The sequence below is a fragment of the Schistocerca cancellata genome, chromosome 6, assembly GCF_023864275.1.
Source record: "Schistocerca cancellata isolate TAMUIC-IGC-003103 chromosome 6, iqSchCanc2.1, whole genome shotgun sequence".
NCBI lineage: Eukaryota > Metazoa > Arthropoda > Insecta > Orthoptera > Acrididae > Schistocerca > Schistocerca cancellata.
Genome location: NC_064631.1, coordinates 583,254,700 through 583,281,106, shown reverse-complemented (window position 1 = coordinate 583,281,106; position 26,407 = coordinate 583,254,700). Strand labels below are relative to the sequence as shown.

At 41.8% G+C, this 26,407-nt stretch overlaps 1 protein-coding gene across 1 annotated transcript in view; it reads right to left on the bottom strand.

The window, feature by feature from the left end:
• The window catches only part of LOC126190706 (trifunctional enzyme subunit alpha, mitochondrial), a 157,446-nt gene that overhangs the window by 13,312 nt on the left and 117,727 nt on the right, over positions 1-26,407 (bottom strand). Inside the window, exons 9-10 of the mRNA XM_049931175.1 lie at positions 8,046-8,255; positions 7,232-7,427 (exon numbers count right to left, since the gene is read on the bottom strand). Of these exons, the coding sequence (XP_049787132.1) occupies positions 7,232-7,427; positions 8,046-8,255 (406 nt within the window). The remainder of the gene's footprint in view (positions 1-7,231; positions 7,428-8,045; positions 8,256-26,407) is intronic.

Sequence of the window (26,407 nt, the reverse complement as noted above, 5' to 3'; positions counted from 1 at the left end):
GTGGGACTGAACAAGGGCTCTATAGAGCTGCAGCGGTGTAGAGTGATCTGCATCCCGGTTGGTGTTGCTCAGGCATTGGAAGGCACTGAGGTGCTGCCAGCACTTCCACTTAAGCTGACAAAGCTGAGGAACCCAAGTCGATTGGGCGTTGAAAACCAGTCCTAAGAATCGATATGTCTCCACTACAGTGAGTGGATCGTCAGTAAAGTAAAAGTTCTGGTTCCAGATGAACGGTATGATGCCGACAGAAGTGCAGAACACACAACTTTGCGCCCGGAAAATGGAAACCATGGGCTAGAGCCCATGTCTGCACCTTGTGGATGGCGCTTTGTAGGTGCCACTCAGCAACAGAAGTACTGGTGGAGCAGTACGAAATACAGAAGTCGTCAGCATACAGAGAAGGTGAGATGGACGGCCCTACAGCTGCTCAGCTGATGCTAGACCATTAACAGCCACTAAAAATAGAGAGACACTCAATACAGAGTGCTGCGAGAACCCATTCTCCCGGATATGGTGTGAGCTATGGGAGGCACCAACTTGGACACGGGAAGTACGAAGCAACAGGAAATTTTGGATAAAAATCAGGAGCAGACCTTGGATATCCTACTTGTATAATGTGGCAAGGATATGATGTCGCCAGGTTGTGTCATACGCTTTTTGTAAATCAAAAAAGATGGCAACCATGTGTTTGCATCTGGAAAAAGCTGTTCAGATGGCAGACTCGGACACAAGATTATCAGTGGTAGAGCAACCCCGCAGAAGCTGCCCTGACATGGAGCCAGTAGGCCACGTGACTCCAGGACCCAAACCCAACTGCCGACACACCATACATTCCAGCAGGTTACAAAGAAAGTTGGTGAGGCTGATGGGCCAATAGCTATCCACATCAAGCGGGTTTTTACCAGGTTTGAGCACTGAAATGATGGTGCTCTCCCTGCATTGCGATGGAAAGACGCCATCGCACCAAATCTGGTTGGAGGTGACAAGGAGATGCCACTTGTAGTCAGATGAGAGATGTTTAATCAAGTGACTGTGGATCCGATCTGGCCTAGGAGCAGTGTCAAGATAATGTGCATGGGCACTGAGGAGCTCCCACTCTGTAAATGGGGCATTATTGGATTCACTGTGGCGGGGAATGAGAGGACTTCCCTTCCAGCCGCTGTTTGAGAGTGCGAAAGGCTGGTGGGTAATTCTCCGATGTAGACTCTCGAGCATAGTGCTCAGCAATCGTGATAGCATCGGTAGGTAACATACCATTTATGTTAACACCTGTTGGGGTATGGTACCCAAAAACACATTTGATCCTCGCCCAGACTTAGGAAGGTGAAGTATGGCACCCAATGGTCAAGACTTATCTCTACCAACACTCCTGCTTCCGTTGTTTGATAAGTTGGCGAATGTGGGTACGGAGCTGTTTAAAGGCTACGAGGTGCTCCAGGGAAGGGTGCCACTTATGCTGCAGTAGAGTTTGCCGACGCTCCTTAATTGCTTCAGTGACTTCTGGCGACCACTAAGGGACTGCCTTTTCCCAGGAGCACCCTAAAGAGCAAGGGATCACGTTTTCTGCCACAGAAACAATTGTTGATGTCACCTGCTCAACTATCACATCGATGTTACCGTGTTGGGGAGATTCAATGGTGACAGCAGAGGTAGAAGTTTCCCAGTCCATCTTGTTTAAACCCCATTTAGGCAGGTGTCCATGGGCCTGACACTGGAGCAGTGACAGCAAGATGGGAAAGGGGTCACTACCGCACAGGTCATCATGTGTTCTCCAGTGGATAAATGGGAGAACTCCTGGGCTGCAAATTGATAAATCAATGGCCGAGTAACTACCACGAGCCACACTGAAAAATGTGGCAGCCCAAGTATTTAGGAGAATGACAAATGTAAATTTTCATCATCTTTGCCTCAGCCAGTAAGCACGGTACTACCCCACAAGGGGCTTTGGGCGTTAAAATCTCCCTTAAGTAAGGAAGGTTTAGTGCAGCTAATACATTCAGGGGTACTGCACCATCTGGAGGAAGACAGTTATTTCCTGTGTCGTCCTTACTTTGACAGCCACGGCTTCAAGAGGGGTTTGAAGGGGCACAGTTTCACTACATACTAAGTTTAGGACATGAACACAAACTCCACCTGACACACCACTATAGTGGCTACGGTTCCTGTAATATCCCTTATAGCCACGGAGGGCAGAGGTCCACATTGCTGGGAACCAGCGACTGGTGGGTGTCATCTTTTCCACTAGCAGAAACCTGGGAATGGAGTGACCCAAGGGACCTCTTACTAGCGAGAGGAGCCAAAGAAGACTCCCACTTCTCCGGCACAGAAGTGGGGACTGATATCCCCGATGGTTGGGAGGGTGTTGCTCCCGAAGTAGGTGGTCCAGGAGCAACAGGGAGGGAAGTGCCCCCCACACGCAAGGAGGCAGGTGTAGTCTCCGACTCTGAGAGGTGACTGGGGTTGGAGGAGCTGATGGGGCTAGAACTGTTGTAGCAGTGGTGTAAGGCAATGTCATACATACAGGATGTATGCATTCAAATTTCCTCTTAGCTTCAGCATAGGTCAGTTGGTCCAGGGTCTTGTACTCCATCATTTTCCTTTCTTTCTGGAGAATCCTGCAGTCAGGGGAGCAAGGCGAATAGTGATCTCCGCAGTTGACACAGATGTGAGGCGGGGAACATTGAGTATTGGGATGTGATGGGTGTCCACAATCGCGATATGTGACACTTTAAGTACAGAGGGAAGACATACGCCAAACTTCCAGCATTTAAAGCACCACATTGGGGGAGGGATATAGGGCTTTACATCACAGAGGTAGACCATCACTTTAACCTTCTCGAGTAATGTATCACCCTCGAAGACCAAGATAATGGCACCAGTGGCAACCTGATTATCTCCCGGATCCCGGTGAACATGCTGAATGAAATGAATACCTCACCACTCTAAATTACAGAAACATCCCCCAGGTTTTCACAAGCGAGTAACATCCGTGACTGGGCAGAGGATGCTATTTTGATCAAGACTGACCCAGATTTCATTTTGGACAAGCTCTCCAGCTCCCCAAACTTGTCCTCTGAATGCTCAACAGAAAACTGAGGCTTAATCATCGTGAAAGATTCCCCATCAGCTCTCAAACATACAAGGTACCGGGGAGAATAACAGCCTCTGCCATCCTTAGTCTGACGTTCCTCCCATGATGTGTCCAGGGAGGGGAACAATTTGGAGTCGTACTACTGTGCGTTGAATGGAGCCCACGAATGCTTTGAGACTGCTGGTGTTTGACCACCAGCAAGAGATGATGTACTATGCTTCACCGTGTGTCATCTGCCCTGATGCCACCCACTCCAAACAGGGCCCGCCCCATTAGTGACACCCAGCCGTAGCAAAGGCCATTGCCCAGAGTCCCAATGCTTCAGAGTGACGGGCATCTACTCCTCGGCATACATGGGGAGTAACAGCACAGGCATCAGCAGAGCGATCCCTGTGTGATCTTGGGGCTATAACCAACAGGGTACATGGCAACCCCACCAAAACGGACTGGCTACTGTGCTGGATATCAGGTGCAACCAAGCAAACAAGTCCATTATCATCACCAGTGTAGAAAACGACACTGCACAGTTCATGGAAAAAATATGCACCCAGGAGGGTGACCTCGCCCAACAGTTGGAGAATGTGCAGAAGTGCATATCCACGCCAACGAAGCATGTGTAATAGGTCTCAGCGCATGATTGACACAATGCACCATGTAAGGCGCCCTTCCCCAACTGGCCCGCTCTTTGGGAAAATTTTGAAAAATGGAAGTTAATCCCCTCAGGGGGCCATCACACAAAGGTCAAAACATGTGAGACTCCGTTTAGTCGCCTCTTACAACACGCAGGAACACCTCAGGCCAATCCTAATCCCTGGACCCGCAAGGGGGTGTCAAAGTGGCCATACATGAAAAATTTGCATGCTAATAATTATTTTGTTGCTTATTTTTTGAGTTGCGCCATTCATCTGGTCCAATTTATCACATTCTATCTGATTACTGTAAACTACTGCTTTCTACATTTTCTCTAATTTCCTATTCCTTACGGTCCACTATTAGTTCACTGCCAGTTTTATTTATGAAATCTTTCACCCATCCCCTCACCTTGAAATTGTATTGTATTGACTTATTTTTCTCTCATCCTAAGTTCAGGGTGTGTATGCAGACAAGAAAACTTCCCAGATTTTTGCTGGATTTACAGGTTAAAAATACACTTCTTCCCAGGTGAAAATACACCTTTTCTGTGTTAAGTGACAATATTTTTTCCCGCAAAACAATAAAACTTACCAATCCTTTGAAAGGTTAACATCTTATGCACCAGCATAGAACTTACCGGCACTTTAGAAAACAAACCCCAAGGGAAAAAAAAAAAGAAAAAAAAACAGATTTTGGAAACATCTTTGATATACAATAACATGTACACTGCATATTTTCATATTATGATACTGCATATTTTCATACTACAAAATTATATATTTGAATTCCACCATACACAGCACGTTAGTTTCTGAAGCATTAAAATCAAGATTGGGATGCACTTTCAGAAGCCAATCATAGTTCACGTCATGATTTCACCAGCCGATGACAGCAGATATTCAGAGCACACTACCTGTGATGTAGCCAGCCAATAGCAACATCGCCGTTAAGTAGAACAAACACACAAATTGGAAAAGTTGATGGATTAAATATATATGCATAGTATAGCTACAAGAAAATCTATGCTTTCACTTTTCAGATCATCAGTCAAATGTTCCAGTGAAATTTTAAATAATGACATAAGTGTCTGGTCTTCTGGGCTCAAAATTATTGTGTGTGTCTGGCCCTCAGAGTGTTAAGCTATAACTAAGAATCGTACACACTGTCATTTAAGAAATTCAAATCATGTTCACACACATAACAATTTATCTTGTGTAAAATGAAATTTACTTTGAAAGTAACACTTTTCAAACCACCATTTGCAATATTTTTTCACAAATGTTAGAATTCATTTCAGAAGTTGTCAGAGAGCACCAGAAAACACACATTACTGTGTGGGCAGCTATGATGATGTAGGAAGCTATGTTCTTATGTATATAGCATTAAGAGATCTTACATTACATCATAAATGAAAAAGGATATCAGAGGATACTAAAAAAGTATCGGAATTTAGTAAACCATACAAAAATGCGTAATTTGCCTTAAAGTGCACATTCATATGTCCAGATACACAAAGTAGCAGGCCCCAACCTGACATTAAGCTTTTCAGTGTGGTTTTCGGGATACAAATTTTCTTGGAGTAACAGTACTGCTCTATCTCATGTTTGGTTCTTTGTTACAGTGTAATAGCATATGTACCAGAAGATGAAAATGTGCATTTGAAATTCAGCAAACAGTTGACACTAGCCAACAATGTTTCAAATAAACTGACTATCTTTGCGGGAAAGGTTAATGAAAGTCAATTTTCTTTTGCAAATTGACAAAAGTCACTTCATTGTTCTGCATGGCAATTAATGCCCGACTGCCAAAAACCTAGAAATAAAATGAAATTGGAAAAGTGATACTAACAACACATTTTAGCCTTCCATAATTATGTGAATGTATTTTAATTCACTTGATAGTTCCCAGCCAGAGAAATCTGTTTTGTTTTCATTTGGCATGAAATATGTAAATGAAGAGGAAACAGCAAAGTCGCTACATGTAAACACGGGTCACACGGAAACTAACCCCCCTCCCCACTATAGCTCAGACTGCTCTCCGCGAATCTGCTGGCTTGAGCACACCAGAAAAATTATTCTAGATAGCATCTGGCTGCCTGTTGCTATTGCAAGTACAGCTAACAGCCACACTTCAAGCTGCCAGAAGCGGGAGAAGTTACTGCTTGCATGGTACTCCAGTGGGCGTGCATATGAGCACACTGGCAACTGCTCAAACAAACCTAATGTAAACCGTTATGAGGTCACACTCATCGGAAGCAGTTTGATTTTAGGAAGTATTGCATAGTCTTCATCCTAAAGCCTTTGACATGTTTTGCTGTTGGCAGATGCTTGTGTGTGCACTGTGTTTTGTTGTCACGGATAGTGCATTTCCTTTGCAGCTTAAGTTTTATTTTTATTTTTTATAGCTGCAGTATTATTCTGCAACAACAGGCCAAAGTAAAACTTTTTGTTAGGGTATCGGTTGTTACCAGCCAGAACAACAAAAATTTAACAGAAAACTAAAACAATGAAAGATTCCTGCAATTATAAAAATTTCCCGGGTTTTTACCAGTATTCTCCCACATGAAAAAATTCCCAGGTTTTTCCTGTATTTCCTGGTTGTCCTGGGGTGTGTACACCCTGAAGTTACATTTCCCTTGACTAAGGTTCTAAGTGCCTTTGTGCCCTTTAGCTTATGCTTTTCAACAATTTTTTCCAAAAAACCACAGAGAGAAACAAACATCTTTGAATCTGGAACCTAGCAATTAACAGACCTTTTGGTACATGTCATTTGGTAAGTGTAACATCACTCATTCTTTTTAGAGAAATGGAGGGAGCCATTTAAGAACAAAATCTGAACTCTAATCACGCAGAAGCTTAACCACTTCTGACACCAAGATGACTGAGGTTAGAATTTAACAAACAGAATCCAAATTTGCAACAAGATAGTTTGCCACGCATATTACAGGAAACAATCATTCACTCATACGTACTCAGCTACCTTTACCTTTAGATCACAGTGTGGTAATACTCTGGGTTATTTTTAATGAACAATAACCCAGACCATTGCTCATTAAAGATTTTAATATTCAATGACTGATTTTCATATGAGGAGCTACATTAATGACTCATATATTATCCACTGATATTACACTCCAAGTCAATGAAAGTGGCATATGTAATGAAGTAAATCATTTTAAGATAACCTAAGACGATTGTAACATTTTGTGCTGTGTGTCATTTCAATCATACAACCATTAATTTCAATGAAATCCAACTTCAACTCATTGCTAAAGATCATTCAGGTACTCACGAATGCCAAATAGCGAGCCAGCTTATAATAAAGCTGTCACAGGGCATGAAGATGATAGTCTTCACAAATTAGTAATTGGAACTTTAAGTAGAAGGCAAGCTACGAAATGTTATATTAAAACGGAAGATAAGTAGTTTGTTACCTATTACAATACTATGATGCCAACTTTCATATTTAACTATAATTAAAATAAACCACTTTTGATTAATAAATTACCCAAAAATCCCTGCTTAACCATGTCCTGGAGAACTCCAATGTCACCACCACCAAATCTTGTTCCAAATTTGCTTCCAAGGTCCTTTGCAATGTGTGATGCAACATCAACACCAACTTCGTCTAGCAATGTAGCTGCACCCACAGGGAAGCCAAATGTTTTGCTAAGTTTATCTAAAGTCTTGAACTCCACACCTTCCTGAAAAGGTCACTTTAGTTTTCAAATTATTGTAAAATGTCCAATGATATGTGCAACAAATACAGTCCAAAAGCTTAAAGAACCTATAAGATTAAACAATGCTCAATTTCAAAAATCAAGTAAGTAAAACCATAGAAGAGCAATATTAAAACCAGTAGCAAGTAACCTGTGAAATTCCTGCAAGTTACTTTCTTTAATAAAGTGCGTGCAGAACATAAATATTAGAGCAATAAAATTAAAAGCTGTACTAAAATGACAAAAATTATTATACATGAAGTACAATACTGTAACAACCAGTGAATGGGGTTACCACACTTGAACTTTTTGGAACTTAATGAAATTAAAAGCAGCAATAAGTTACGTACTGCCCAAAGGGATTTGCCCTGTTCTCTTAATTCCTTTGCCTTGAACTAACTCTTTATAATTTTAATTTATACAAATGCTGGATGCAGAGAAGATGTTACAACAGCTTAAACCCCTATGTGAAGATTCTGTGTTCATCAACAACATAGAAATTCCACATTACATCTATACAATCTACAAAAGGACGAGAACTTTCTTTCTTCACATAATACACTGAAATTGCAATTCTGTAGTAGCTATGACTTGATTATGTACCTGTAAAAGCCTTAATGCTTCAGCTTGCATGGCTGCAAGAATCCTTGTTGTATAAAAACCTGGTCCATCTCTCACAGTTATCACCACTTTTCCCTGTTTCAGTCCAACATCAACTGCAGAAGCTGCAGTATCTTTTGAAGTCTGATCAGTTGTTATCACTTCCAATAACTGCATCTTGTCAACAGGTGAAAAGTAATGCATACCAATAACCTTGGGAAAAAAAGGATTGACGTTACTGTCTTCTCTTTTGCTGAGAAACAAGTCAGACACTCCCACAATACATTACCCTGAATGGGTGTATATGAAAAATGAACTACAAGAAAATGAACACAAAGTTATCAAATTTATGGAAATGGTAGTCAAGGAATGGAGAACACAAATTGTAAATATAAGATTTATTTTTCTTGTTAAACTGTTTTGGCTGAAAAGTTATCAACTTTCATTCAAAATAACACAGTATTTGCTTGTATGCTGGCAAATCATACAAGAATTTTCATTGCTGGTTTTTGCTACATTTAAACAATAGAATGAATAAAAATAACCACCCATTTACAGTCCAAGGATTTAGCAACAGGATAGCTTTAACACAGTTCAGCATACAAACACTTGGGTACATCTTTTCACACACACACACACACACACACAAATGGGTCATAATACTGGAATACTGACTGGCTGTTTCCATGTGCTCCAAGAAGATGAGCGAACAACTGAACGAACAAACAAACGAATGAATAAATAAACAGAATGTATGCAAGTCTGTAAGCTATATTACAATATTCAAGTGCTTTTTTTGTGCATTGATATATACTTAACACCTTGTAATGGATCTGGGAGATGTGTTATTTTTTAGCGGATTTGTCAATACCAAATTGTAAATGTTTTCTTATATTTTTTGTCAGAATTTATTATAATTTGCCTTATTATATGTTAATTTACTATTTATAATTTGCCTTATTATATGTTAATTTACTTATATTTTTGAGAGTGAAAGCATATTGATCACAATTAGTAAATGTGATGACAAATATCAAAGAGACTGATTACAAGTGGAAGCTTGTGTGTTGCGTAAAATGTCTTTGACGCTGGAGTCATCTTTGACTATAGTCAGTCGGCAGTTAACTCTTGGTGTGTGTTGACGGAAGAAGAATGTGCAGGTCGCCATCATAAATAATTTTGAATTACGTTACTATTTTTCTAAATAAACTTTAAGAAGAAACTACATTCGAAGAAATGGTATTTGAAGCACCAAAAATGAGGCAAACACTTTGAACCAGGTCATTTCTGCAACCGACAAAGATGCATTGTGGAATGATACTTCCGATAGACAACTGAAGCCAAGACTAATATCGCCGTGTAAACATCTAACGGAAAAGGTATTGTCACGAAATATGTCAAATTTAAGTAAATAAAAAATAGTGAGCATATTTCAACTTGTGTCTTAGCCGGGATACTATATTTCAACTGGGGACTGTAGCCGGGATATTGGGTTCACTAGATCTTCAACAGTGCTACGAGGAAGAAAATTTTTGTGTGTTAATACCAGTTTTTTCAGAATGTGTGTTACAGTATTTGTGTTCATCAGGAAGTAAAAGTTTTGGAGAAGAAATGTTTCGGCGAAAAATATAATTTTCGACAGAAGAAGTAATTTCAAGAAATTTGGCCAATAATCACATGGATGGAAAACGTGGTTTTTGCAACAGTAGAAGAGTGTTCCAGATAAGTCATGAAACCCTCGTATTTTGTTAAAACAATCTTTTTATCTTGTTTTGTATTGTTGTGTATATTTTTTTTTTCTTCACAATGACTTATGAGATTTTCGAGAGTATTGTGCCTAAAGTAGAAAGTAGTAATTTAATAGACTTCGAAAATCAGGACAGGTCAAATGAAACAGAAAGAACCGATCAATTTGATTTAAAAAGTTTTCTTGTAAATTTCACGAAAGAAATTAAACAATCAGTTGACAACAATAAGACTTACTGGGACGAAAAAATTGATAACACTTTGTTGCAAGTCCAAGCAGTCAATACCCAAGTGGGTGATCTTTCGAACAGAGTTGGCAGTGTTGAGGAAAAAATAGAATCTGTGGAAGCAAAAGTAAATGAAATTGATGCTAAATTGAGCGGTGAAATTAATACTGTAAAAAATGAGTTACTGGTAGATAGAGAAAGAAATTTAATTGATTTTAATGAGATAAAATGGGAAATTAAAAATTTGGATGAGAATACAAAAGTTTTAGTAAAAAATGTACAACAAGAAACTGACAATCGCCTGGTTACTCTAGAAAAAAAAGAAGAGTGCAATGATTTAGAAAACAAAAAATAGACCAAAGGACTTAGCGAAAAAACTGAAAGTTTTGACATTGAATTTCAAAGCAAAAATCACAATGTCAACACATGCAATCTTGTATCTAATATTCCAGTGAAGCACTTTTCGGTAGATGGACCCTTACATCCCGTTGATTTTATACAGTATTGTAAGGATTGTTTTTTACCTCACTCACCAGATGATATGAAAATTAAATTTGTGAAAAAATTCTTGGAAGGGGAAGTTTTGACTTGGGCAAACCAGATTGTAACTGTGGGGATGACCTTTTCAGAATTTGAATCAAAATTTCTGGAAAATTTTTGGGATGATCTTAAACAAACTAGAATCAAAAGTGAATTTTTGAATGGGAGAAACTATAGAGAATCAGATGGGAGCATGAAACAATTTTGCAAAAGTGAACTTCAAAAACTTATTCATTTAACAAAACCTTTGGATGACTTGATCAAAATTGATACCTTAAAGAGAAGATTGCCATCAGCAATGCAGTTGAGTTTAGTTCATTGTCCTGATAGTAATGTAGAGCAGTTTCTCAATTATATTGAAAAGTTGGATAGGGTAACAACAAGAACACACAGTGGGTTTACTCAGAAAGGTAATGGTCAAAATTGGGGAAATGATAACTTTCAAAAAAGGGAACAAAACAATTATCATGGTGTCAGTCAAAATTCAGGGGGATATAACAATTTTCAAAAGAAGGACCATAATTTTCATCCAAAACAAGAACAACATTTTCGCGGAAGTAATCAACAAAATAGAGAACATTTTAGAGATCAAAATCACAGAAATTTTGATAGAGATCAGTACAATAGAAACTACCAACAATCAGGTATGTTTGGCATAGGGATGGGAACAGATATGTTGATCAGAGACATTGGCAGAACCACAATCAGCAGTTCGAACAGGAACTGGAAATAAAAAACGAGTAGACGCCCCCTTGAAGGTCCGTAAGGTTGAGGCAGAAGGTGAGCATGATGAAAGGACCAATGGATGTGACTATCATAAACCCAAACATGACAGTTCCAAACCTAAGCTATCACATGACGTTATTAGTTGTTACTTATTGAAAAAATTTCAGGAGGAAAATAATAATGATATTGATAAAGATAAAATTTTCAGTACACAAGAACATACAGTAGATAAAAGTAATTGTGATTCATTTAATTTGACAGAGTTTTACACTTGGGCAGAAAAGAACAACACTTTGTCAAATGATGTAATTCATAGTCAGATTTGTAGTAGTTCAGAGACGTGTGTGAATGAAAGAGAGAATACATGCTGTGAGAATGAAAATATTGGTGAAAGGGATCTGGTAACTTTAGAAAGGGGAAATTATATTTTGGGGGATAATTTGAATGTGTATGACCTGAATATGTATAATGATAATGAGGTTGATAATAAAGTTGATAATGATAGTAATGGTATTGATGATGATGTTGAGGAAAGGTGTTTCATTAGTTTAAATAGGGAGTTGGGTATACACATGGTTGAAAATGGATTAAATAGTGAGAATATTATAGAAATTCCCAGGGATGTAACCAGCATGAATAAGGCTCGCAAGCAGGGTGTATGTGAAAGTGTGAATTTTGATGTTGTTGGTAAAGAATCTGACTACACAAATAATGATGACACATGTATAACTTCTAGCCTAAGTGAAACTTTTACAGATACTAATGACACACACACATTTCTTATGAAACTATGGCTGAACAGTGAAACTATTTCTTTTGACAAGAACTTTAGAAAGATGCTTATTAATGTATGTGAAACTATATGTCCTGAGTGGTGGAAAAAGATGAGATATTTTATTTTTGAAAAGCTGAAGGATAAGTACTTCAATAGTATACAATGTGGTTTGGATGAAAATTCTTGGCTATTTGAGATAATAGAGGGTACTAATGACAATTTTGTATCTTGTGCAAATTTTATAACTGTGACAAATAAAACATGTAATGATATACCATATGATTCTGATAAGTATAGGTTTGGGGAAATTGACAGTGATTTATTAGATGAGGATACAGGTTCTGAGAAAAGTGATCAATTTTGCAGTCCTTATATAAAAGTTCAAATTGGGTCATGGATTGGTAAATGTTTAATTGATATAGGAAGTGAGATCTCGGGAATATCTGGAAGGTTAAGCAAGAAATTGAAAGAGGGGAAAGATTTTGTTGAAATGCCAGTTGTTGGGGTAAAGATAAAAGGAAGAGCAGTAAATTGGTAAAAAGCCAGGCTTTAGTGACATTTTTAATTGAAGGCAAGTTGTTCACACATGGTTGTAATTCAGGAATTTAATGAGAATTTTCTTTTGGGTATGAATTGGATAGTAAAAGTAAATACAGCATTTGATTGGGTTGGAAGAAAACTTTTGATAGAAACTAGTGAAAGGGAATACATTCAGACAAATTTTGTGAACACACTTGGTGATTGGAGTAATGGAAATTTTGAAAGTATCAATTTACTAAAAGAAAAGAGATTGGAGAATATCGAAACTCATAGATTTGATACTGATGAAGTTGAATTTGGGAATTTAGTAAATTTGAAAATTTCAGAAACACAAAATTTATCTGGGGAGCAAAAACAACAGTTAGAAAATCTGCTGTGGGAATACAGTGATGTTTTCAGTGACATACCTGGTAGGGTAAAGGGTTATCAGTGTAAGCTTCAGGTAAAACCTCATGAACCATTTTTCATAAAACCATACAGTATTGCAATATCAACAAGACCTGCTGTTGAGAAAGAGTTGAAAAAGATGGAAGGATGGGTAATATAATAGAAAGGAGTATCAGTGCATATAACAATCCTCTAGTACTAGTTTCGAAAAACGATGGTGGAGTAAGATTGGTTTTGGACTCCATACACTTAAACTAAATTTTGTTTAGACAGACAGACCATCCCGAAAATATTGATGAGTTACTCTATAAATTTACAGATATAAAATATATGTCAAGTTTGGATCTAACTTCGGGTTTTCATCAGGTACCACTTTCGGTTAATTCTAGGAAATATACTGCTTTCTTGTACAATGGGAAGAGTTACCAATATTGTGTTGTGCCATTTGGGTTAAATTCTTCTGTTTCAGAATTTATAAGAGCTTTGGATCATGTACTGGGGCAAGAACTTGCATCTAAACTGATAATTTATGTAGATGACATTTTGGTTACAGGGCAAAATTGGGAGGAACATTTTTCGATTTTGAAGTCAGTTTGTGAAAAACTTAGAAAAGGGGGGATGACATTGAAATTAGAGAAATGTAAATTTGCAGTTTCTGAATTAAAATTTTTGGGTCATGTTGTCACAGACAAGAGAATTTTGGCAGATCCAGAAAAAATTAAAGCAATTTCAGAAATTCCTATTCCTAAGACTAAAAAACAATTAAAGTCGTTCTTTGGGTTATGCGGTTATTACTGAAAACATACAAGTGATCAGAGTCTGAATGCACCATATTTAAGTCAGTTACTTAAGAAAAACACTGTTTGGGTTTGGGATAAAAGTTGTCAGGAAGAGTCTGATGAAATTAAGCAAGAGTTGAGGAAGCAACACTTATTACACAGACCTGATTTTAATTTACCATTTGGTTGAACACTGATAGCAGTAATTATGGGCTTGGAGCAGAGTTATTTCAAGAAAGAGTAGAGAATGGAGTTAAGATACATTGTACCATAGCATTTGCAAGCAGAATGTTGCTCAAGCGTGAGAAGAATTATACAGTCACAGAGAAGGAACTTTTGGCAATTCATTGGGCTTTTACAAAATTTAGAATTTACCTTATTGGACATAAAACCATAGTATTTTCGGATCACAAAGCTTTGAGTTACTTACAAGAGTGCAAATTATACCACAGTAGATTGACCAGATGGGCAATATTCCTGCAACAGTTTGACTTTGAAATCAAACTCATAAAAGGTTCTGAGAATGTAGTAGCTGATTCACTTTCAAGGTTACCAATTGGGGGAGAAAATGAGATTTTTGAACAAGAGGAGGAAAAGCAATTTAAAATTAGATACTTGAAAGGGGTGGAAAATGAGAAAACAATTAGAGCTATGTGTAACAAAATTAGAAAAAACCAAAATTTAGATCAAAGTTGGAAATTAATCAAAGAATGTTTAGGGAAGAAGGGGTATGAGAAACTTGATAAATTTTACAAATTACATAAGGGGATTTTATTTCGGAGAACAGATGTAGATTCTGATAATTGGAAACTGTGTTGGCCAGAGGCAGATGCTGATAAGCTGATCATTTACATACATGAAAGTTTTGTTCATTGTGGGACACAGAAGTGCATTCAAAAGATACAAGAAAATGTTTATTTTTACAATATTGGTAAGAAAAGTATTGGCAACCTGTGACAAATGTCAGAGAGTAAAAGTGAGCAATCAAAGATGTCGTGGAGAGATGCAAAACATTATTTCGGAAAAACCCTTAGATCTTATCACAGTAGACTTATATGGAATGTTACCAAAAAGTAAAGGTGGTCACTGTTACATATTTGTTATGGTAGATGTATTTTCAAAATTAATTAAACTATATCCAGTGAAAAAAGCTACTAGCCATGAAATTATAATAAAAATTGAAAGATATTATTTTGCACAGGTGGCTAAACCAAAAGCTATATTATCAGATAATGGTTCACAGTTCACCTCTAAAATTTGGAAAAAGTTTATTGAAAGATCGAAATTGAAGCATATACTTATATCTGTTTATTCTCCGTCCACCAATCCTGCAGAAAGATATATGAGGGAAATTGGGAGACTCTGTAGAACCTATTGTAGCCATAAACATCCAACCTGGTTTGAGCACATTCGAAATTTTGAAGATATTATGAATAGCCTACAACATAGTTCCACAGGATTTTCACCGTATGAGATTATGTTTAATATTAGACCTCCAAATCTTATACCAGAACTTATTGAATTTCCTAAATGTACACCTTTAACCATGCAAGAGAGAGAAAATATTGTCAGGGAAACTATGAGGAAACAAGGGGAAAAGAGGAATAAAAGACATAACAATAGGGTAAAATTAACCACTTTCAAAATTGGGGATCTTGTTCTGGTCAAATCTCATGAAAAATCAAAAATGTTAACTTCAGAAATTAAAAAATTCTTTGATATCTATATTGGGCCTTTTGAAGTCATAGAAAATCCACGCCCTAATGCTTATCGTTTGGTGTATCCTAAGTCATATATATATATATATATATATATATATATATATAATAGAGGGAAACATTCCACGTGGGAAAATTATTTAAAAAGAAAGATGATGAGACTTACCCAACAAAAGCGCTGGCAGGTCGATAGAAACACAAATAAACACAAACATACACACAAAACTCTAGCTTTCGCAACCAACGGTTGCCTCGTCAGGAAAGAGGGAAGGAGAAGGAAAGACAAAAGGATATGGGTTTTAAGGGAGAGGGTAAGGAGTCATTCCAATCCCGGGAGCGGAAAGACTTACCTTAGGGGGAAAAAAGGACAGGTATACACTAGCACACACACACATATCCATCCGCATATACACAGACACAAGCAGACATTTGTAAAGGCAAAGAGTTTGAGCAGAGATGTCAGTCGGGACGGAAGTATAGAGGCAAAGATGATGTTGAAAGACAGGTGAGGTATGAGCGGCGGCAGATTGAAATTAGGAATTAGCGGAGATTGAGGCCTGGCGGATAGCGAGAAGAGAGGATATGCTGAAGGGCAAGTTCCCATCTCCGGAGTTCTGACAGGTTGGTGTTAGTGGGAAGTATCCAGATAACCCGGACGGTGTAACACTGTGCCAAGATGTGCTGGCCGTGCACCAAGGCATGTTTAGCCACAGGGTGATCCTCATTACCAACAAACACTGTCTGCCTGTGTCCATTCATGCGAATGGACAGTTTGTTGCTGGTCATTCCCACATAGAACGCTTCACAGTGTAGGCAGGTCAGTTGGTAAATCACGTGGGTGCTTTCACACGTGGCTCTGCCTTTGATCGTGTACACCTTCCGGGTTACAGGACTGGAATAGGTGGTGGTGGGAGGGTGCATGGGACAGGTCTTACACCGGGGGCGGTTACAGGGGTAGGAGCCAGAGGGTAGGGAAGGTGGTTTGGGGATTTCATAGGGATGAACTAAGAGGTTACGAAGGTTAGGTGGACGGCGGAAAGACACTCTTGGTGGAGTGGGGAGGATTTCATGAAGGATGGATCTCATTTCAGGGCAGGATTTGAGGAAGTCGTATCCCTGCTGGAGAGCCACATTCAGAATCTGATCCAGTCCCGGAAAGTATCCTGTCACAAGTGGGGCACTTTTGGGGTTCTTCTGTGGAAGGTTCCGGGTTTGAGGAGATGAGGAAGTGGCTCTGGTTATTTGCTTCTGTACCAGGTCGGGAGGGTAGTTACGGGATGCAAAAGCTGTTTTCAGGTTGTTGGTGTAATGGTTCAAGGATTCCGGACTGGAGCAGATTCGTTTGCCACGAAGACCTAGGCTGTAGGGAAGGGACCGTTTGATGTGGAATGGGTGGCAGCTGTCATAATGGAGGTACTGTTGCTTGTTGGTGGGTTTGATGTGGACGGACGTGTGAAGCTGGCCATTGGACAGGTGGAGGTCAACGTCAAGGAAAGTGGCATGGGATTTAGAGTAGGACCAGGTGAATCTGATGGAACCAAAGGAGTTGAGGTTGGAGAGGAAATTCTGGAGTTCTTCTTCACTGTGAGTCCAGATCATGAAAATGTCATCAATAAATCTGTACCAAACTTTGGGTTGGCAGGCCTGGGTAACCAAGAAGGCTTCCTCTAAGCGACCCATGAATAGGTTGGCATACGAGGGGGCCATCCTGGTACCCATGGCTGTTCCCTTTAATTGTTGGTATGTCTGGCCTTCAAAAGTGAAGAAGTTGTGGGTCAGGATGAAGCTGGCTAAGGTAATGAGGAAAGAGGTTTTAGGTAGGGCGGCAGGTGATCGGCGTGAAAGGAAGTGCTCCATCGCAGCGAGGCCCTGGACATGCGGAATATTTGTGTATAAGGAAGTGGCATCAATGGTTACAAGGATGGTTTCCGGGGGTAACAGACTGGGTAGGGATTCCAGGCGTTCGAGAAAGTGGTTGGTGTCTTTGATGAAGGATGGGAGACTGCAAGTAATGGGTTGAAGGTGTTGATCTACGTAGGCAGAGATGCGTTCTGTGGGGGCTTGGTAACCAGCTACAATGGGACGGCCGGGATGATTGGGTTTGTGAATTTTGGGAAGAAGGTAGAAGGTGGGGGTGCGGGGTGTTGGTGGGGTCAGGAGGTTGATGGAGTCAGGTGAAAGGTTTTGTAGGGGGCCTAAGGTTCTGAGGATTCCTTGAAGCTCCGCCTGGACATCAGGAATGGGATTACCTTGGCAAACTTTGTAAGTAGTGTTGTCTGAAAGCTGACGCAGTCCCTCAGCCACATACTCCCGACGATCAAGTACCACAGTCGTGGAACCCTTGTCCGCCGGAAGAATGACGATGGATTGGTCGGCCTTCAGATCACGGATAGCCTGGGCTTCAGCAGTGGTGATGTTGGGAGTAGGATTAAGGTTTTTTAAGAAGGATTGAGAGGCAAGGCTGGAAGTCAGAAATTCCTGGAAGGTTAGGAGAGGGTGATTTTGAGGAAGAGGAGGTGGGTCCCGCTGTGACGGAGGACGGAACTGTTCCAGGCATGGTTCAATTTGGATAGTATCTTGGGGAGTTGGATCATTGGGAGTAGGATTAGGATCATTTTTCTTCGTGGCAAAGTGATATTTCCAGCAGAGAGTACGGCTGTAGGACAGTAAATCTTTGACAAGGGCTGTTTGGTTAAATCTGGGAGTGGGGCTGAAGGTGAGGCCTTTGGATAGGACAGAGGTTTCGGATTGGGAAAGAGGTTTGGAGGAGAGGTTAACTACTGAATTGGGGTGTTGTGGTTCCAGATTGTGTTGATTGGAGTTTTGAGGTTTTGGAGGGAGTGGAGCTGGAAGTGGGAGATTGAGTAGATGGGAGAGACTGGGTTTGTGTGCAATGAGAGGAGGTTGAGGTTTGCTGGAAAGGTTGTGAAGGGTGAGTGAGTTGCCTTTCCGGAGGTGGCTAAACATGCCTTGGTGCACGGCCAGCACATCTTGGCACAGTGTTACACCGTCCGGGTTATCTGGATACTTCCCACTAACACCAACCTGTCAGAACTCCGGAGATGGGAACTTGCCCTTCAGCATATCCTCTCTTCTCGCTATCCGCCAGGCCTCAATCTCCGCTAATTCCTAATTTCAATCTGCCGCCGCTCATACCTCACCTGTCTTTCAACATCATCTTTGCCTCTATACTTCCGTCCCGACTGACATCTCTGCTCAAACTCTTTGCCTTTACAAATGTCTGCTTGTGTCTGTGTATATGCGGATGGATATGTGTGTGTGTGCTAGTGTATACCTGTCCTTTTTTCCCCCTAAGGTAAGTCTTTCCGCTCCCGGGACTGGAATGACTCCTTACCCTCTCCCTTAAAACCCATATCCTTTTGTCTTTCCTTCTCCTTCCCTCTTTCCTGACGAGGCAACCGTTGGTTGCGAAAGCTAGAGTTTTGTGTGTATGTTTGTGTTTATTTGTGTTTCTATCGACCTGCCAGCGCTTTTGTTGGGTAAGTCTCATCATCTTTCTTTTTAAATAATTTTCCCACGTGGAATGTTTCCCTCTATTATATTCATATCATTAATTTGAATCCAACAATCACGTTTGTTATTGTTATTGTTATTGTCACTGTTACATTTCGTAGTCTTTTCTGTCATCTTATTTCCTCCTTCTGTTTTTGCCAGCAGTTTTACTTTCTATTCACCTTCTCCTTTTTTACCGTAATCCAGTATACAATTTTATCCCGCCGATATATACTCAATAGTACGTAACAATACGTAACCCACTTCCAAACCATAACCAAAAAAATTTTTTTTTTCCGCTTTCAACACTACCGCTGCTATAAAATCCACCGTTTCCAGTTCACAAACAGTTCCTTTCAGCTATTAAACAACCTTTTCGGCTAGTTTTAATATCTTTTGCTTTATTTCCATTTCCGTTTTTCTCACATCATCGATCATTTTTAGCCGCTTCCCACAGGTTTTAACGTCATTATTTCTTCATCAGACAATTGTTAGCTTCATTTCCATAATCTGCCACCACCAAACCACCCTTTTAATACATCCTCACGTAGTTTTTTCGAAATTTTCCCGTATTTCTCCACCCTTTAACGTGTTTTGGCGGCAACACAACCACCTAACCTTTGTGCACATCATTATCTACCTACACAAGTTCACCACAGGATCAACATAGCCCAGCTCTAACCAACCCTTTTTCGCCTCTTTTCACACCAGATCTCCATCTGCTTTCTAGTTTTACCTTTATCTCTCCCCATATATTTTTATATTTATTTCCATTTTCATTTCAGCCTCGTGTTCCACTTTCCACCTTCCAGTACCATGTCACCCTCACAACACCTCCACAACGACCCCATTAAGTTTTATTTACATTCCCTCCGCAAACATGCCTTCGCCCTAGCCAGATTACACTCCCATATTTTATTTTCTCAGGCTTGTCTGACATTTGGCATCACCCCCAAAGGCCTCACACTTAAAGTTCCCATCTCTGGCTGCAACCCTTCCTTCCATCAGTCCCTATACCAGTTCCAAACCGAACAATCCATTGCCCTCACCCACCTAATCCTTCACCTACACATCCACTCAGCCAATCAACACACCCATCAACTCCTGTCCCTAATAAAAGTCCTCAATCTTTCCTCTCCCACATCCACACCAGTTGTTCAGAGCATCCTCCTACAGGCCAACCGCAAATTAGAACAACATGCCACCCTCCACCTTAAAAAACTATCCAATCTCCTGGTTTCCCACCTCCGGAAAGGCAACTCACTCACCCTTCACAACCTTTCCAGCAAACCTCAACCTCCTCTCATTGCACACAAACCCAGTCTCTCCCATCTACTCAATCTCCCACTTCCAGCTCCACTCCCTCCAAAACCTCAAAACTCCAATCAACACAATCTGGAACCACAACACCCCAATTCAGTAGTTAACCTCTCCTCCAAACCTCTTTCCCAATCCGAAACCTCTGTCCTATCCAAAGGCCTCACCTTCAGCCCCACTCCCAGATTTAACCAAACAGCCCTTGTCAAAGATTTACTGTCCTACAGCCGTACTCTCTGCTGGAAATATCACTTTGCCACGAAGAAAAATGATCCTAATCCTACTCCCAATGATCCAACTCCCCAAGATACTATCCAAATTGAACCATGCCTGGAACAGTTCCGTCCTCCGTCACAGCGGGACCCACCTCCTCTTCCTCAAAATCACCCTCTCCTAACCTTCCAGGAATTTCTGACTTCCAGCCTTGCCTCTCAATCCTTCTTAAAAAACCTTAATCCTACTCCCAACATCACCACTGCTGAAGCCCAGGCTATCCGTGATCTGAAGGCCGACCAATCCATCGTCATTCTTCCGGCGGACAAGGGTTCCACGACTGTGGTACTTGATCGTCGGGAGTATGTGGCTGAGGGACTGCGTCAGCTTTCAGACAACACTACTTACAAAGTTTGCCAAGGTAATCCCATTCCTGATGTCCAGGCGGAGCTTCAAGGAATCCTCAGAACCTTAGGCCCCCTACAAAACCTTTCACCTGACTCCATCAACCTCCTGACCCCACCAACACCCCGCACCCCCACCTTCTACCTTCTTCCCAAAATTCACAAACCCAATCATCCCGGCCGTCCCATTGTAGCTGGTTACCAAGCCCCCACAGAACGCATCTCTGCCTACGTAGATCAACACCTTCAACCCATTACTTGCAGTCTCCCATCCTTCATCAAAGACACCAACCACTTTCTCGAACGCCTGGAATCCCTACCCAGTCTGTTACCCCCGGAAACCATCCTTGTAACCATTGATGCCACTTCCTTATACACAAATATTCCGCATGTCCAGGGCCTCGCTGCGATGGAGCACTTCCTTTCACGCCGATCACCTGCCGCCCTACCTAAAACCTCTTTCCTCATTACCTTAGCCAGCTTCATCCTGACCCACAACTTCTTCACTTTTGAAGGCCAGACATACCAACAATTAAAGGGAACAGCCATGGGTACCAGGATGGCCCCCTCGTATGCCAACCTATTCATGGGTCGCTTAGAGGAAGCCTTCTTGGTTACCCAGGCCTGCCAACCCAAAGTTTGGTACAGATTTATTGATGACATTTTCATGATCTGGACTCACAGTGAAGAAGAACTCCAGAATTTCCTCTCCAACCTCAACTCCTTTGGTTCCATCAGATTCACCTGGTCCTACTCTAAATCCCATGCCACTTTCCTTGACGTTGACCTCCACCTGTCCAATGGCCAGCTTCACACGTCCGTCCACATCAAACCCACCAACAAGCAACAGTACCTCCATTATGACAGCTGCCACCCATTCCACATCAAACGGTCCCTTCCCTACAGCCTAGGTCTTCGTGGCAAACGAATCTGCTCCAGTCCGGAATCCTTGAACCATTACACCAACAACCTGAAAACAGCTTTTGCATCCCGTAACTACCCTCCCGACCTGGTACAGAAGCAAATAACCAGAGCCACTTCCTCATCTCCTCAAACCCGGAACCTTCCACAGAAGAACCCCAAAAGTGCCCCACTTGTGACAGGATACTTTCCGGGACTGGATCAGATTCTGAATGTGGCTCTCCAGCAGGGATACGACTTCCTCAAATCCTGCCCTGAAATGAGATCCATCCTTCATGAAATCCTCCCCACTCCACCAAGAGTGTCTTTCCGCCGTCCACCTAACCTTCGTAACCTCTTAGTTCATCCCTATGAAATCCCCAAACCACCTTCCCTACCCTCTGGCTCCTACCCCTGTAACCGCCCCCGGTGTAAGACCTGTCCCATGCACCCTCCCACCACCACCTATTCCAGTCCTGTAACCCGGAAGGTGTACACGATCAAAGGCAGAGCCACGTGTGAAAGCACCCACGTGATTTACCAACTGACCTGCCTACACTGTGAAGCGTTCTATGTGGGAATGACCAGCAACAAACTGTCCATTCGCATGAATGGACACAGGCAGACAGTGTTTGTTGGTAATGAGGATCACCCTGTGGCTAAACATGCCTTGGTGCACGGCCAGCACATCTTGGCACAGTGTTACACCGTCCGGGTTATCTGGATACTTCCCACTAACACCAACCTGTCAGAACTCCGGAGATGGGAACTTGCCCTTCAGCATATCCTCTCTTCTCGCTATCCGCCAGGCCTCAATCTCCGCTAATTCCTAATTTCAATCTGCCGCCGCTCATACCTCACCTGTCTTTCAACATCATCTTTGCCTCTATACTTCCGTCCCGACTGACATCTCTGCTCAAACTCTTTGCCTTTACAAATGTCTGCTTGTGTCTGTGTATATGCGGATGGATATGTGTGTGTGTGCTAGTGTATACCTGTCCTTTTTTCCCCCTAAGGTAAGTCTTTCCGCTCCCGGGATTGGAATGACTCCTTACCCTCTCCCTTAAAACCCATATCCTTTTGTCTTTCCTTCTCCTTCCCTCTTTCCTGACGAGGCAACCGTTGGTTGCGAAAGCTAGAGTTTTGTGTGTATGTTTGTGTTTATTTGTGTTTCTATCGACCTGCCAGCGCTTTTGTTGGGTAAGTCTCATCATCTTTCTTTTTAAATAATTTTCCCACGTGGAATGTTTCCCTCTATTATATTCATATCATTAATTTGAATCCAACAATCACGTTTGTTATTGTTATTGTTATTGTCACTGTTACATTTCGTAGTCTTTTCTGTCATCTTATTTCCTCCTTCTGTTTTTGCCAGCAGTTTTACTTTCTATTCACCTTCTCCTTTTTTACCGTAATCCAGTATACAATTTTATCCCGCCGATATATACTCAATAGTACGTAACAATACGTAACCCACTTCCAAACCATAACCAAAAAAATTTTTTTTTTCCGCTTTCAACACTACCGCTGCTATAAAATCCACCGTTTCCAGTTCACAAACAGTTCCTTTCAGCTATTAAACAACCTTTTCGGCTAGTTTTAATATCTTTTGCTTTATTTCCATTTCCGTTTTTCTCACATCATCGATCATTTTTAGCCGCTTCCCACAGGTTTTAACGTCATTATTTCTTCATCAGACAATTGTTAGCTTCATTTCCATAATCTGCCACCACCAAACCACCCTTTTAATACATCCTCACGTAGTTTTTTCGAAATTTTCCCGTATTTCTCCACCCTTTAACGTGTTTTGGCGGCAACACAACCACCTAACCTTTGTGCACATCATTATCTACCTACACAAGTTCACCACAGGATCAACATAGCCCAGCTCTAACCAACCCTTTTTCGCCTCTTTTCACACCAGATCTCCATCTGCTTTCTAGTTTTACCTTTATCTCTCCCCATATATTTTTATATTTATTTCCATTTTCATTTCAGCCTCGTGTTCCACTTTCCACCTTCCAGTACCATGTCACCCTCACAACACCTCCACAACGACCCCATTAAGTTTTATTTACATTCCCTCCGCAAACATGCCTTCGCCCTAGCCAGATTACACTCCCATATTTTATTTTCTCAGGCTTGTCTGACATTTGGCATCACCCCCAAAGGCCTCACACTTAAAGTTCCCATCTCTGGCTGCAACCCTTCCTTCCATCAGTCCCTATACCAGTTCCAAACCGAACAATCCATTGCCCTCACCCACCTAATCCTTCACCTACACATCCACTCAGCCAATCAACACACCCATCAACTCCTGTCCCTAATAAAAGTCCTCAATCTTTCCTCTCCCACATCCACACCAGTTGTTCAGAGCATCCTCCTACAGGCCAACCGCAAATTAGAACAACATGCCACCCTCCACCTTAAAAAACTATCCAATCTCCTGGTTTCCCACCTCCGGAAAGGCAACTCACTCACCCTTCACAACCTTTCCAGCAAACCTCAACCTCCTCTCATTGCACACAAACCCAGTCTCTCCCATCTACTCAATCTCCCACTTCCAGCTCCACTCCCTCCAAAACCTCAAAACTCCAATCAACACAATCTGGAACCACAACACCCCAATTCAGTAGTTAACCTCTCCTCCAAACCTCTTTCCCAATCCGAAACCTCTGTCCTATCCAAAGGCCTCACCTTCAGCCCCACTCCCAGATTTAACCAAACAGCCCTTGTCAAAGATTTACTGTCCTACAGCCGTACTCTCTGCTGGAAATATCACTTTGCCACGAAGAAAAATGATCCTAATCCTACTCCCAATGATCCAACTCCCCAAGATACTATCCAAATTGAACCATGCCTGGAACAGTTCCGTCCTCCGTCACAGCGGGACCCACCTCCTCTTCCTCAAAATCACCCTCTCCTAACCTTCCAGGAATTTCTGACTTCCAGCCTTGCCTCTCAATCCTTCTTAAAAAACCTTAATCCTACTCCCAACATCACCACTGCTGAAGCCCAGGCTATCCGTGATCTGAAGGCCGACCAATCCATCGTCATTCTTCCGGCGGACAAGGGTTCCACGACTGTGGTACTTGATCGTCGGGAGTATGTGGCTGAGGGACTGCGTCAGCTTTCAGACAACACTACTTACAAAGTTTGCCAAGGTAATCCCATTCCTGATGTCCAGGCGGAGCTTCAAGGAATCCTCAGAACCTTAGGCCCCCTACAAAACCTTTCACCTGACTCCATCAACCTCCTGACCCCACCAACACCCCGCACCCCCACCTTCTACCTTCTTCCCAAAATTCACAAACCCAATCATCCCGGCCGTCCCATTGTAGCTGGTTACCAAGCCCCCACAGAACGCATCTCTGCCTACGTAGATCAACACCTTCAACCCATTACTTGCAGTCTCCCATCCTTCATCAAAGACACCAACCACTTTCTCGAACGCCTGGAATCCCTACCCAGTCTGTTACCCCCGGAAACCATCCTTGTAACCATTGATGCCACTTCCTTATACACAAATATTCCGCATGTCCAGGGCCTCGCTGCGATGGAGCACTTCCTTTCACGCCGATCACCTGCCGCCCTACCTAAAACCTCTTTCCTCATTACCTTAGCCAGCTTCATCCTGACCCACAACTTCTTCACTTTTGAAGGCCAGACATACCAACAATTAAAGGGAACAGCCATGGGTACCAGGATGGCCCCCTCGTATGCCAACCTATTCATGGGTCGCTTAGAGGAAGCCTTCTTGGTTACCCAGGCCTGCCAACCCAAAGTTTGGTACAGATTTATTGATGACATTTTCATGATCTGGACTCACAGTGAAGAAGAACTCCAGAATTTCCTCTCCAACCTCAACTCCTTTGGTTCCATCAGATTCACCTGGTCCTACTCTAAATCCCATGCCACTTTCCTTGACGTTGACCTCCACCTGTCCAATGGCCAGCTTCACACGTCCGTCCACATCAAACCCACCAACAAGCAACAGTACCTCCATTATGACAGCTGCCACCCATTCCACATCAAACGGTCCCTTCCCTACAGCCTAGGTCTTCGTGGCAAACGAATCTGCTCCAGTCCGGAATCCTTGAACCATTACACCAACAACCTGAAAACAGCTTTTGCATCCCGTAACTACCCTCCCGACCTGGTACAGAAGCAAATAACCAGAGCCACTTCCTCATCTCCTCAAACCCGGAACCTTCCACAGAAGAACCCCAAAAGTGCCCCACTTGTGACAGGATACTTTCCGGGACTGGATCAGATTCTGAATGTGGCTCTCCAGCAGGGATACGACTTCCTCAAATCCTGCCCTGAAATGAGATCCATCCTTCATGAAATCCTCCCCACTCCACCAAGAGTGTCTTTCCGCCGTCCACCTAACCTTCGTAACCTCTTAGTTCATCCCTATGAAATCCCCAAACCACCTTCCCTACCCTCTGGCTCCTACCCCTGTAACCGCCCCCGGTGTAAGACCTGTCCCATGCACCCTCCCACCACCACCTATTCCAGTCCTGTAACCCGGAAGGTGTACACGATCAAAGGCAGAGCCACGTGTGAAAGCACCCACG